General features: G+C 32.4%; 2 protein-coding genes and 1 pseudogene across 3 annotated transcripts; all 3 read left to right on the top strand.

The window, feature by feature from the left end:
- The first annotated feature begins 409 nt into the window (after positions 1-409).
- LOC127961836 (uncharacterized) lies at positions 410-1,113 on the top strand (annotated as a pseudogene).
- A 6,452-nt stretch (positions 1,114-7,565) lies between these two features.
- Positions 7,566-10,275, top strand: LOC127961752 (uncharacterized). 2 transcript variants are annotated; one of them, XM_052560994.1, is made up of 6 exons: positions 7,566-7,631; positions 7,730-8,083; positions 8,175-8,525; positions 9,549-9,656; positions 9,799-9,860; positions 9,957-10,275. In XM_052560994.1, exons 1-6 carry the CDS (start codon positions 7,586-7,588, stop codon positions 10,071-10,073), a joined length of 1,038 nt encoding a protein of 345 aa, XP_052416954.1. In that variant the 5' UTR covers positions 7,566-7,585; the 3' UTR covers positions 10,074-10,275. The 2 variants fall into 2 exon arrangements, with proteins under 2 accessions (XP_052416954.1, XP_052416955.1); XM_052560995.1 differs by having other exon boundaries at positions 7,570-7,631; positions 7,733-8,083.
- A 1,427-nt stretch (positions 10,276-11,702) lies between these two features.
- On the top strand, positions 11,703-13,630 carry LOC127961759 (T-cell surface glycoprotein CD8 beta chain-like). Its single transcript, XM_052561005.1, has 6 exons — positions 11,703-11,768; positions 11,868-12,218; positions 12,316-12,666; positions 12,879-12,986; positions 13,071-13,141; positions 13,241-13,630. Exons 1-6 carry the CDS (start codon positions 11,723-11,725, stop codon positions 13,319-13,321), a joined length of 1,008 nt encoding a protein of 335 aa, XP_052416965.1. The 5' UTR covers positions 11,703-11,722; the 3' UTR covers positions 13,322-13,630.
- Positions 13,631-14,705: the final 1,075 nt, after the last annotated feature.

Consider the following 14,705-nt stretch of genomic DNA (forward strand, 5'->3'; position numbering starts at 1 on the left):
CAACTCTTCTTCAAATGTTTGTTTTCTTTCTTCTTCCCCTTATAGACTACTCTGAGGTTTTGGTATCATCATCATACCATGCACTTGTCCTACAATGTAACAATCATTTCATATTATAGTTCATATATCATAAAACAATGTAAAAAAGTTATTGAGATTTTTGCATGACATCCCCCTAAACATCTCTCTAAATTTTATTCAACTGGCCTGCGGGCAAGATTAGATGGCTACTAGTTGCAGCTGTTTACACACCATACTTAGCAGCTTACTTCAGGAAACCAGCGGTAATTTGTGCATGCAGAGAAACAATGCAGTAACATAATACTCTTTCTTTTTCTTCATGAAGTACAAAATATTACATCATTCATTCATTCTTTTCCTAATCATCTTCATGTCATTATTGAATACTATGTTAATCATTATTCTAAAAGGTGAACATAACTGCAATGTTGCTAGTGTGGATCAGGTTGTAACTGTAAAAGAGGGAGGCAATGTATTGTTACCTTGTCTTATTTTAGATGTTCAGTAACACTGAGCACTATTATATAAACAGGTTCTTGAGGAGAAACCTGTCTCAATAGTGTCATCATATCACCACTCTCAACCAAATGAATTTTCCCCTGACTTTGAAGCAAATCATTTTCATGAAGTGCGAAAAGATGATATCTTTAATTTAACCATCCTGAGGACCTTCAAATCTGATTCAGGCACATATTTCTGTGGCACTGTCTATGCTAATATTATTTCCTTCAGCACTGGAAGTGTTTTGCTGGTTAAAGGTGAGGGTTCTGATATTTAAACTTATAAAGGATGGACGATTTATTGTCAGTGTTAATTATTATTATTATTTTTTATTTTTTCATTATAGATGCAGAAATCAAACCTGTTGTTATTCAACAGCCTGTGCTTGGTGTTGTGAAGCCAGGAAGCGATATGACTCTGCAGCGCACAGTAGAGGCAAAGATGTGTTAGATAGGAGTAAAATTAGTCTACTGGTTCAGATGAAGTTCAGACACAATCAATCCAGGAATGGTTTATACTCATGGAGACATGAAAAAAATGAGTGTGGGAAGAACTCTGTACCTTCTTTCCTACACAGAGCTGTCTGTATAACCTCACCAAATGAATGTTGGTCTCTCTGATGCTGTGGTCACTTGTGATGAACTTTTATTTGGATTTGATTTAATTTGACAAAATATTTGTTGAACCCACACTCAAAATTCATAAACTTGCATCATTTTTTATGTTTTTCAGATGAATTTAATAGTGAGGGGATGCAGTATTTTATTTTAATTGTCCTTGCAGTACTGTGTACAGTTAGTTTTACAGTCAATATTTTACTCTGTATAACACTGAGAAAAAAAGGTAAGAACCAGTTTCTTTTTCATTTTTGCAATCTTTCAGTTTAAGCATTATTATTATTATCATTTTAATTCTAACAGATAGATCGGCTCAACAAATCCAGATAACTAATGACGATACAGTGTGATTTCTAATGACCCCAAAGACATTGATTAACAGGCTCAGGTGTGTTTGATCAGGGTTGGAGCTAAACTATTAGTATAATTTTCAATAAAAACCTTTTTTTACGTTCACTATTTTGACCGGTGGGATTAAATGGGGTAATAGAGTGCATAATTTTTTTAAATTATTCTTATTTTTATTCTAGTACTGCAACACTGATGCTGTCCTGAACCCTTCCACAAAAAGAGGTCAGAGAAAAAGGACCTTAGAGGAGATGAGATTTGAAACTTATTGCTGCTGACTGTCAAAACTTACCATAATATTCCATATTAAGATAAAGATCAAATCTGCCTATGCACGACTGTGCTTATTTTGCAATGTGTTATATGTGTTAAGATAAACACTTCTGGGAGACGACGTGCAAAATTCTATAAAAATAATAACCACATCCTGCAAGTGTGAAAGTACTGTGTTCATCACTTGTACAGAGACAATACACCTTTTAACTTTGGCTAATTAGATTTAGGTCAAACTTCTAATTTGGTCAACACAATATAGTTACTTCCTCTATGACAGAGCATGCTGTGTTGAATAGTGAATCCCACAATACAATGCACTCGATTTGACCTTCCATTTTTAGTTTCAGGAATATGGTACAAATATCAAATATAATATTTAAACATATTTCTTTACTCAATACTTGATCAGACAAATAATTCAACAGAATGTGTTTTGAGTGAAACAGAATATTCAATGTGGGAAAAAATCAGGATGGGACTTGATTTCACAATTCGTGAAAAGTGATAGAAAAAGTGGGAGAAACATGTTGGTTTTAGTTTCAGGGAAAGGCTTGAAAAATAAATGAGATTGTTAATGCTGCAAAAAGGAAAGGTTAAATGATAATTTTCTTTAAAGTTCTGTGCACTGAGAAATCTTGCAATAAAAAATTGTCCATTTTGATTCATATTGACTACATGGTTTAACAAAATTTTAAACTGTTTTAATTTTCCAAGATGACAACTGGACAACATTTTCCTAAACATACAATACATGAGGTCATGTGACAACAATGTGACATACAACTATTATAAACTACCAGATGATGGCAGTGAGGAATCACAAACAGACAGAGACATTTAAAGTCTCTCTAAAGCTAGATTAAAGTGATTATTACATTTTGAATATAACAAAAACACATTTATTTGCTACGGGAGGCCTTTGTTCACCCACAGGAGTCATGTTTACTTAAAATAGATGACCTTTTTATTAAACTGCTCAATGATCGATGGAGCACAACACCCACTGAGTTGCATCCAACAGCTTGAAAGATCAAAGACAATTTTTAAAATAACGAATATTTTGCCAAGGGGCAATGGGCACCAGGTGTGTGTGTGTGTGTGTGTGTGAGAGTGGGTCAAACAGGTGTGCGGAGTGAAGGTAAAGTGTCCGGGAGCAAGGGAAAAACACAGGTAGAGCAACTAAACAATAATGAGGCAACAAGGTGGGTGGGGTCAGAAAAAGACAGGAGAGAGCACATGGCACCAAACAAACACAACACTCACAGAAGACAGTGACAGAAAGACAGAAGGCTGTGACAGTATAAACTATTAATGTCCTTTTTAAGCATTAAAAATTATCTGATATTTTATGTTATAACAGGCCACATGTTCATGCTACAGATGAAATAGTGTCAAGTGCAACGGTTAAAAGTATTTTGATAAAGCTGGTGTTGACGATGTATCACTTAATGTATATTTTTGTATTTTAGTGCCACAGGACCTCTGATTTGATTTATGTTGCCTTAAAATTCAAAAACCAAAGCAAAAGACAGCAGTGAGAGGAGAGGCAAAGACATAAAGAATACTCTGGATGGAAATAAATAAATACAAATTTTAGTACTTTAATACTGTATATGCAAATTTTTGGTACAGAATACCATGTGATAAATCATAATTCTTATGTTCTGAATAAATATGAAACTCAAATGTTTACAGTCAATCTTTTTATTCTGTAAACAACCAGAGACATCTATGTCATGCTTGATGTGCTTTAGTGTTGGTGTAATGTATGTGAATAAACTGTAATTTGAGCAATATGGCATGTTTGTCTTATTTTTCTTTCTTTCATAAAAACAGAAATAGACCCCCATGCTCTGTGTATTTTATTTTCAGACACCATTGCAACATGATAAGTGATAAAACATTTTTTTGTTGTTGCTGGATTTAATTTATTTTATAATGTGAATGGTGCAAGGATCTGATTAAAGTTTGATAAGATCGATACCACACACCTCAAGGTCATGCCACAGATAGTTAGCCCAGTTTACACACCTGTTCTGTGGTAAGATTTTAATCAGTTGCTCAAAATATGCAAAAGAGTTTTAGACAGTCTTCTTCCATTCAATGTGCATAAGACTGTTTGCAGTAACCTTTGGTCTATTTAACTCCTACTCAGCCTATTCTCTCCCTCCTCACTCAGATACAGAATACAGATACAGAAGAAAACATGACTCCCACCAGGAAAATCTCTTCATTTCATTTCAAGACCAGAAGAAAAGTTCGAAAAATCTAATGAAATCTGGTCAGGTTAAACATGTGAGTCAAACTAAAAGAGGGGCTGAGTGAGAGAATGACATCATATCCTGCTGAGTGAGTAACAGGATGAAACTGTTTAGTGTAGAGTAGAAACTGCTGAGGTGAACATCAGCGGATCAGCATTGAATCTTGTACTGTATGCTTACAACTTTGATCAAAATACATCATTTGATTGATCCAGAATCCTTCTGGCCTAAACAGAATAAATCTTGAGGACATTATTCATTTTATTTAGGGTAGAATTATTTTATATAATTGGTTATTTGTATTTTTTTTTACACATATTGTATTACTGTGTGTTGAATTTGGGTTTGTTCTTATTTTTGTGCTAGAAGTAAATAGAGCAACTGCTGCTGTAATGTTATTTTGAATTGTCCATGTGAAATAAAACCACACACATACATGTATGCACATTACAATTATAGTATGTTACAAATAAAATAAAATAAATAAATATAAATAGATGAATACATATATAAATTATACAAATAAAACACCTTAAAAATAAACAAAGTAAAAATGGATCAACACCTTTGGTCTCAGTGTGAGCATGAACATGCATCAAGTAGTTTCCACCCACAACACAAGACCCATTTATTTTTCTTTCACTTGCTGCTTCAAAACCACAAAAATACTGACGCCAACCTTTGTGTTCACATCCCTTTCCATTAGCAAAATCACAAATAGCTTGTTTTCTTTCACTTAGAAAAAGTTAGCACCAAAATTTTATTAAATTAAATAAGCACAACTGGTTGTAGGCCATGCATTTTTTATGTGAATTTTGTCAAAATTATTCACCATGATGCTTATTTGTACTCAAGAACTATTGTGCATAATATCAGATCAATAAACCCTATGAGCAATCAATTCAAAAAATTAATACAATTGCCAATGAAAAGAAAAAAATATAAAAACGAAGCTGGCAAAAATATAGAATCCAAGATAAAATGTCATATACAAGCTGGGACTGTGTAAACAGAAAACCAACTTCAGGAAAGGCTTTCTAGCACACCATAAGGGTTAAATAAATACATAATAAAATATGTTCAGTGCATACAATTAATCACACTTCATAAATTAAATAGTAATGTAAATGTTAATATTTTTCACTTATCCTGCTCCCCCTGCTGCTAAAAACAGGAAGAACTGAGCGAGAATAGCAAACTAACACCATCCAAGTTAGAATATGACACAACAGACATAAAAATTATTGTAAGGGTACGCTGGTTTGTGGTAGTTTTTTTCATTAAATATATGTACATTTCTAAATATAATATTTTGATCTGTGTATGCTTCTTTAAGCTATCTTCACAGAGGTAATATATGTATTATGTGTATTAAATGAGAGAACCTCAGATGATGCCAACCCTGAAAAAACATACAGAGAACTACCAAATTTTGCTATAAGTTTGATTGCATCATAATAATTGCTGTTAATAGTGTTAGTTGTCTGTTCGATTACGCCTCTAATTGTTTTTTCCATTGCTATGCAATGATCTGTCTCGTAAAATGCAAATAAAAAAACAAATCTAATTGAATGTTAAAAATAGTTAATATAAATGCATGTATATATATATAACATCTTACAAATGCGTAACAGTGTTATATTGTATTATTATTATTAGCATAATCAGGGATGGGCAGTATTTCAAATACTTATATTTGATATACTGCCCATCCCTGATCATAATTATTATTAATATTATGTGTTATTTAGTAGTACAGTGGAAAACAGAGCAGACAGATCAGCAATCTCATTTATGAGGTCACAGTGCAGACTGTCAGTCACTGTGTTGCATTTGTGGTCAGTGCATGAAAGTGAAAACAGAATGGAAAGATCAAGCAGCCTTCAGGCTTCTTTAGATCTTAATCTTAGTGGTCAAAATTTTCCCCACAGTGTCTGATGTTGCTAAAATAAAGGTGTCAAAAGCAGTCACATGCCTTTACAGTTGCTTACACTTAGTGCATCACTATCACTTGTGAAAGCGTGAGACTGAACTACAAAGACTTTTGATTTAAAGTGTTACATTTGTTCTCACAGGACACTGCTCTAGATTAAAAGAAGAAGAAGAAAAAAAAACACCAACTCATAGGACACTGCTCATGTTTTACAATAAACAAAAATACAATTTAGCCTGCTCATACACACAAATGTTCAACCTCACCTTCTGATGTGCATGATTATCAGCTCATTGTTTGTGTAAATTATAGTTTAGATCAACGTGATGTGTCTGCCTATGGCAGGCCAAAAACAGACATGAATTGCACAAATTTGCATATGAGCATAAGGGTTTTAATTTAATGATGATTACATTTTTTAAATTTTAATTTAATGATTTGATTACAATATGTAATTCTCAAATTAAATTGCAAACATAACTCTCATATGGTTTCGTGTTCAGACAAACAGGTAGTCCCACCTTAAATTCACACCATCAGTTAAGCCAACATTGCTGTGTTGAGCTACATCATAATACAAAAAAAAAAAAAAAAAAAAACCCGGCAAAGTTTTGATAGCACCACAGAGGCACAGTGATTCAATAAATAACCCATTAATAGCTTAATGTTTCTTAAACTTAAAGTTGCTTAATCTTGTCTCAACATGAACCATTAAAAGAGATTTAAACATAATTATCATGCTACAAGTATTTTAAAAAGTATTTTAACATTGAAAAACAATCACATAATTCACCTTTAGGTTGTGGTTCATCGATAGCGAAATTAAGTAATAAAACAGATTCAAACCACAGACTCATTAAATGTTTAAAAAAACAGAAAATGTAAGTAACTGTATTTAAATATATACAAATTATGTTTATTAGTCATTAGTACTACTGCAGAATGGCCCATTCATAGAAGCTAATCAAATATGATGCATAATAATTTCACATTTAATTTATTAATAAGAACACTAAATATGGTGCATCAAAATATGATATTGCCTTTTGTTTTGACAAATCAGCACAACATCCAAAAGTTGTGTAATTTCAGGACCATGGACAGGGTTTTTCTGTGTCAGGTTTAATCTACATATGGCCTGAATCAAACAACTAATATTAAAATAATAATAATAATAATAATAATAATAATAATAATAATAATAATAATAATAAACATTTGGTAGAGCATGACAATTAAATATTGCCCAATTTACTTTATTTTTCCATATATGCACATATGTAGATATATTTAATTGTCAAATGTGGATACTTGAAGATGAGATTAGAATAAATAATAATTTTAATTTATGCTTTTTAATAATTTGAGGTTGAAAACAAAATACAAATAAAATTCACTATTTGGGGGAAAAAGGTAAAGACTTCATCCATGGATCAATCTTTTTTGCCTACAGAACTAATGTGTGGGTTGGAAGCACTGCACATAAAACTGTGTCAAGTTCAGGAAATGGGTGATGATTTGCTGACAAACAGAACCATGTGATCTTAAGATATAAGTGTATATAACAGTTAACTTTGTGTGAGATTCTTTTTTTAGCCTGAACACAGAATGATCTGTATGATGATAAAATGGACAGACGAGTTTGTGTGATGATCTTCTTCTTGTGTGAAATCTGTAAGTTTCATTTCAATAATTTTGACATAAATATAACAAATAATGGTCATGCTTTTGTAAGGATCATCAGAATTTATGCATGGTTTACAATCTTTTAGCAGTTAAGGCAATATATGGAAACATTGTACAACTTCACCCAGTTGTATCAGTTCATGATGGAGATCCTGTGGTTTTGCCCTGCTTCATTAAAACAAAACAAATAAGTATGGCATTGTGGTACAAGCAAGTCACTGGAGGAGAACCACGTCTCATTGTTTCCTCACTTCTCCATTCATCAAGAAGCCAATTTCAAGATGAATTTAACAGCAATCATTTTGAAGTTGTAAGAGGGACTGACAGTTTTAATCTGACAATTGTAAATGCCTTACAATCAGATTCAGGCACATACTATTGTGCTACATCTTTCTCTAATGTAATTGAATTTGGAAATGGTACTCGTCTGGTTATTAAAGGTGAGTCAGTGCATGTCACCTTCATGTTAAAGTGTTTATAATGATGATGTGGGAAAAACAGCTATTTATGCAAAACATCATCCATTTCTAGGAGCAGAAATCAGCAAACCCACGAGTCTAAAGTTGCCCAAGACTGAACTTGTTAAATCAGAGGTAAACGTGCCTCTACAATGTTCAGTCCAAAATGAAATAGTTAGCAGTGGAGGTGAAAATCATCTCTACTGGTTCAAACATGGATCAGATGAATCTCCTCCAGGATTCATTCATGTTCATGGAAACACAAGTGATGGATGCGTGAGGAGCTCTGAAGCTGACTGTCTTTCACCGTCCTGTGAATTCATCCTCCCAAAGAAAAAGATCAGTTCCTCACAAACGGGAATTTACTGTGCACTGGCCACATGTGGGGAGGCTTTATTTGGAAAGGTTTATAAACACAATCCTGGTAAGTGTGAGCATTTTATTATGTCTTTGTACTTGTATTTATAAAAAGTGTTTTTTAAAACACGCAGAGTTGTACAGCAGGAAATATGGTCTTGCAATAATGTAGTGCAAAAAATTAATAATAAAAAATAATTACAAAACAGATAAGTAAATATTATAAATTCAAGTCACCTTTAAATGTATATACTTCTACAATGCTGAATAAAAATTCCAATGTAATATTAATTCTGGTCACCTATTAAAATTTGAATACAAAATTGACAATGTGACTGATCATGAATATTACATATAATTATATGAAGAGTTCAGATCTAAAGTCTTCTAAGTGGCATCTGTTCTTTTTAAATTTAAAAATTAAAAATGTAAAAATTTTATCAGGCTCCTACATTTGTTTTTAATTATTTCACTTTAATTGCACAGAAAAGGATCTATATATTGCCATTAGAATAAATGTAAACCTAAACATAGGAGCCTGATAAAAATTCAAATTTTAGATGAACATTTCATACAGCATTTAGAGGCTTTTGCACCTGAACCCTTCATAAATATAATAGGGGTGGGAGAAAAAGGTAGATTCTCTGATGCATCGCGATTCTCTCTTCAACAATTCTAAATCGACCCTGAGCATGGTTTGTGAGACACTTGCGCATTGCCTGTTATTTCAGTATTTGATGGCTCACCAAATAATTTTATACGAAACTGATGGAAACACAGTCAGTTATATTTTCAGAACAGGACAACCCATCATGATGTATTGAAATATAAATATAAATTAGTGTTAATCGGTGTGAATGCAGCCTGCTAAAGCTGCCACTCTCCGTGATCTCATCAGTAAGAGCATCAATGCTGAGGAAAAAAGAAAAACCCATAACTATGTATGTATCTAATGTAAAGTTGTAAAGATGTATTTGCACAACAGAGGAATATGTATATATTTATTTATGTTGTATTTGGACATTTTCCAAAGTACCATTAATTTATCTTTTTTACTTCTTCTTCTTCTTTTTTTTTTTTTTTTTTTTAGAAAACTTTGAGAATCAGCGCATACTATTTTACATCCAAATCGGCCTTGCAGCACTACTGTCAATAAGTTTTACCATCAATATCCTACTTTGTTGTTTGAGGAAAAGTGGTAAGTATTTGTATGAATGTAATTACATTTTTGTCCCTAATCTAATATACTGTATTATTCTCTTATTTTTAAGCCAAGTATGAGCAATGGCAATTCTCTTTTAAAAATAAATCCTCAAACTGTTACATCTCTATTTAAACAGGGATAAAGTCTCAACAGATACAAACTACCAACGAGGATGATAATGATGATGTGTCAATGAAGGTAATAATAAAAAGAGAAAAGAAACAGACTTAAAGCCACTGAGAAGCATACATAATAAGTAATATGATAAATGGTTTAATAAGTCTTTTTTTTTAGAACAAGGAAATTACTTACGCTACTGTACTAACCTCCGCCAAACACACAAGAATGAAGAGGGAGAGCCATCCTGAGGACACACTGTATTCTGGTTTATCATGCCATCAACAAAGCTGAAAACTACAAATGTTACCATATTTGCATTAATTTATTTCTATTGCTTTGTCAACATGTTTGCTTACGTTTTGATTTACAAACAATTATTCTTACTTAAGAAAATCTTTTTTTCATTTTTTTTTCTTTTCTTGGCTTTAGTGTAGTGACAAAAGAAATCACACTATAAAACGTACAGACAATTTCATAATAAATATTTGTTACAAAAAATGGTATACGATCTACTCAGGCTTTCCAATGACCCGCTTTTGTGCAGAAATCACTTTCCTCAACACATGAAATAACATTGACATGGTACAATATTTTGCTAATATGGTGCAGAGTATTTGAAAATGTAAAAAAAAACCCTCCTTCCTCACTGCCATTATATTTATATGATTTTAATGAAAACAATCTAATTTTAGAATTTTTTGTTCTCTCGCAAAAAAGATGCATAATCAATAAATAGTACAAATAAATGTACTATATATATATATATATATATATATATATATATATATATATATATATATATATATATATATATAATTTTTTTTTTTTTGAGGATCATTTACAGTTAATATTTAGAAACAAAAAAATAGCATTCTTCTTTAAGATGAACTTTAGGCCCATTCTACTAGAAACACACATTACTTTCTCAACACACACATGCTTATTCAGATTAAAGTGTCTATTTAAAGTCTTGAGTCATCTAACCTATTAAATAAAAACAGTAAATGACTGTGGTAGTACATATCAGTTTGAAAAGAAACAGTCCTAATCAGCATTCAAAATTAGAAAAGTAAATTATTTGTAATTTTAATGTAAACTGTTTTTGAAAAAAAAAAAAAAGGTTTTATAAGGAAAATGCATTATTATTATTTTTTAATAGCTCACTAACTAAATTAACAAAAACAATAGAGTCAGCATCAAACATCCACATGGTGGCAGCAGAGGCTATACATTCAGGGCAAGGGGCCACATGACCTTAGTTACATTTCTAGGTTTGCAGGTATATTTAGTTTATATCAATGCCAGATATGTATTTTCTAGACAGAGATCAGTTTAGTATAAACTCTCTGATCTTGAGAATTTCAAGTATATTTTTCAAAAAATCCAAGATGGAAATTTTAGAAAACTGGTGAAAATATAAGTTATATGGTGAAAAACTGAGGCCTTCATGACAGATATGATCATGGAAAACAGACCACGAAACAGAGCTGATATTAACAAATCATAATAACATTGTTCAAAGTAACTGTCTATTTGACACTGAATCATTAATTTCTTCTATTAAATAAACTAGTCACTATACAAGGCCTAGACTAAGGAAGCTCTATGTGAAGCTTGATTATCGAAAATAATTCAGTGCTAAGTGTAAAATACTCATATAACCCATCTTTACATGTTCATTTGAATGGTCTTGAAAAACAAGAATGTCTTACCCAGAAAATAATGCATATGAAATGTTTGTTTCTATTTTAGCATATACTGCATGATTGTAATCTGCGGTTTCAAGTGTGGTGTATGTAGAACTGTGTCAGGTCGAGGAAATAGCTGATAGTGCTAAATGAACAGGATCATGTGACAGTGCCGTACTTCAAACTGTACTGTATGTCATATAACATATACCTGCATTTCGTTGAGCTTCTCCACTCAGCCAGAAGAAGAAAATGGGTAAACACCTTTGTGTGATGGTGTTACTCTTAACTCAAGTGTGTAAGTGCATATTTCAATAATTCCATTTAAACATTTTCTGACATTGTTTCAGATCATTTCTTTTTAGTTGTTTGATGTGTGATGTTAATTATTTTACAGTTGTGGGACTATATGGCGACATTATACAACTTCACCCAGTTGTATCAGTTCATGATGGAGATCCTGTGGTTTTGTCCTGCTTCATTAAAACAGGACAAATAAGTATGGCATTGTGGTACAAGCAAGTCACTGGAGGAGAACCACGTCTCATTGTTTCCTCACTTCTCCATTCATCAAGAAGCCAATTTCATGATGAATTTAACAGCAGTCATTTTGAAGTTGTAAGAGGGACTGACAGTTTTAATCTGACAATTGTAAATGCCTTACAATCAGATTCAGGCACATACTATTGTGCTACATCTTTCTCTAATATAATTAATTTTGGAAATGGTACTCGTCTGGTTATTAAAGGTGAGTAAGAGCTCACAACCTTTGAGTGGTCATTATTATGTTATAGTAAAAACAAACAAACAAAAAAGCTATCTGTTCAAAACATCATCCATTCTAGGAGCAGAAATCAGCAAACCCACGAGTCTAAAGATGCCCAAGACTGAACTTGTTAAATCAGAGGTAAACGTGCCTCTACAATGTTCAATCCAAAATGAAATAGTTAGCAGTGGAGGTGAAAATCATCTCTACTGGTTCAAACATGGATCAGACGAATCTCCTCCAGGATTCATTCATGTTCATGGAAACACAAGTGATGGATGCGTGAGGAGCTCTGAAGCTGACTGTCTTTCACCGTCCTGTGAATTCATCCTTCCAAAGAAAAAGATCAGTTCCTCACAAACGGGAATTTACTGTGCACTGGCCACATGTGGGGAGGCTTTATTTGGAAACATTTATAAACACAATCCTGGTAAGTGTGAGCATTTCAACATATCCTACACCTTTGGTTAGCCAAGACAACTCTTTTTAGCCGTACAGTTCTAAATTCTAAACTTCTTTGAATAAAAACACTTCCATTTTTATCTTTAATATGAAGAATCAACTTCTTTCCAAATTGTTCATTCTGAATACTTGTGTATACATTCCTTAAAATATATCAAATATTTTTTCCTCATGATTTAGACAACTTCAATAACCAGAACACACACTTACTCTTTGTAATTGTCCTCACGGTGCTCCTGACATCAAATATTACCATCAGTATTCTTCTGTGTTTGATGAGGATACATGGTAGGTGTTTTTAGGTGAAATAATCTCTTGCTTCTATTGCTGTTTAATTCATTTTAATGCTGACCATTTTCTCATTTATTACAGAGTCTATTAATGCAACAGAAAGCACATATAAGCCGATCCAGACTACTGATAATGATGTGTCAGTAACTGAGGTTTGTCACTCTCCAGATTAAAAAAAAAACACTTATGATCACTTTAATAATTATATGGAAATATAAATTATTTTGTCTGCAATGCTGTTTTTCTTGTAGTATAAGGAAGAGGAAGTGAGCTTTTGTTCTTCACCCGTCATCGCCAAATGCTCAAAGAGTGAAAAGAAACACCAGCTTTAAGGACATATGATATTTGGGTTTGACAAAACAAGACCATGGTGAAACATTGTTGTATATTGGCTCATATTAATCATTAAAAACATAATTATGAGTAATTTAAGTAAGCCAGTTATTTTCGATAAACAGAATAAATTGTGTTCAAGTAGTTATTAATGGGCTGTACTGTAGCTATTGTAATGATTGAAAAACCAGTCAAACTAAATAACTTCCAAAATCTAATCGAAATAATTACATGCTGTATAATAATTTTAGTTTGATTTGGTCATATAATAAACAGTAACGGCTATTACAGTTTACATTGAAACATTCTTTGACATGCCTTAATCTTGTTGAATGCCTTTCTGATGTTCAATGCCTGGATGTCTTTACATTTTCTTAATTATAAAAAAAAAAAAAAAAAAAAAAAAAGTTCCAAAGCTTCCCAAAAAGCTGCCCTTTCTTTCCCACAATTATTTTGATCATTATAGTGATCGTCTTGTAATCCATATTTTGATGACATTATTAACCAACTTAACAAGCATACCATTTTAACACTCATTTCATGGAAAATCTTAGACATAATGTTTGCCCAGTACACTTGTAATTGCTACCAAATCAGACTCAGCAGTGATAAAGTTAGTATGCATGCTGTATGGCACAAAGGAGTGTCCTTCAGTAATTTTTACTTTGGGTTCATTTGTCATGAAAGAACTGTGTGCCGCATAACTCAGAATATCTTCACCCTATAATAATGAAAGATCAGAGACTACAATGTCACATAAATGTAAAGCTGAATCTTAAGAAGGCACTTAAGCATAATTATTTGCACTTAATAAGACTGACCGTATAATTCTAATAAATAAATACAAAAAAATTTGTTTCAATTTTCAAAATGGCAAGCAATAAGAACTTGACTCTTTTGAGATTTTCGTATATGTGTTCCATGAGGATAGTTTTGTAAATTTCTTACCATAAATATATTAAAACTTAATTTTTGATTGGTAATGTGCATTGCGAATGCAGCAGGGTCAATGATTTAATAAGCTGTTGGCAGACCAATGAGATGGTAACGGCTGTAGCATTTAATTTCGATTGACTGTCCTGCAAAGTTCAGCTCCAAATCTAATCAATGACTCCTGAAGCAACTAATTAAGGTCTTCAGGATCACTTGAAAATGAAAGGCAGGTGTGTTTGATTAGAGTTGCAGGACTGTGATCGCCAGGAGCAGGACTGGGCACCCCTGCTCTTAGCTCTATCTCTTGTTGAAGATGTTACATATGACGCCACTGCTGTTTTGCTTATGGTTTTACTATTTGGCTGGTTATTTGGGCTGGAGAAATTCAGGCTCTTTATTAATAATACAATAAAATCTGAAAAGAAACCAAATTAAAATAATAAAGAGCTA

This window comes from Carassius gibelio, chromosome B7, assembly GCF_023724105.1.
Source record: "Carassius gibelio isolate Cgi1373 ecotype wild population from Czech Republic chromosome B7, carGib1.2-hapl.c, whole genome shotgun sequence".
Taxonomy (NCBI): domain Eukaryota; kingdom Metazoa; phylum Chordata; class Actinopteri; order Cypriniformes; family Cyprinidae; genus Carassius; species Carassius gibelio.

Coding starts and splice junctions, on each gene's coding strand:
- LOC127961752 (XM_052560994.1), top strand. CDS start 7,586: ATGGACAGACGAGTTTGTGTGATGATCTTCTTCTTGTGTGAAATCT. Junction 7,632..7,729: donor CTTCTTCTTGTGTGAAATCT/GTAAGTTTCATT, acceptor ACAATCTTTTAG/CAGTTAAGGCAATATATGGA. Junction 8,526..9,548: donor GGTTTATAAACACAATCCTG/GTAAGTGTGAGC, acceptor TTTTTTTTTTAG/AAAACTTTGAGAATCAGCGC.
- LOC127961759 (XM_052561005.1), top strand. CDS start 11,723: ATGGGTAAACACCTTTGTGTGATGGTGTTACTCTTAACTCAAGTGT. Junction 11,769..11,867: donor GTTACTCTTAACTCAAGTGT/GTAAGTGCATAT, acceptor ATTATTTTACAG/TTGTGGGACTATATGGCGAC. Junction 12,667..12,878: donor CATTTATAAACACAATCCTG/GTAAGTGTGAGC, acceptor CTCATGATTTAG/ACAACTTCAATAACCAGAAC.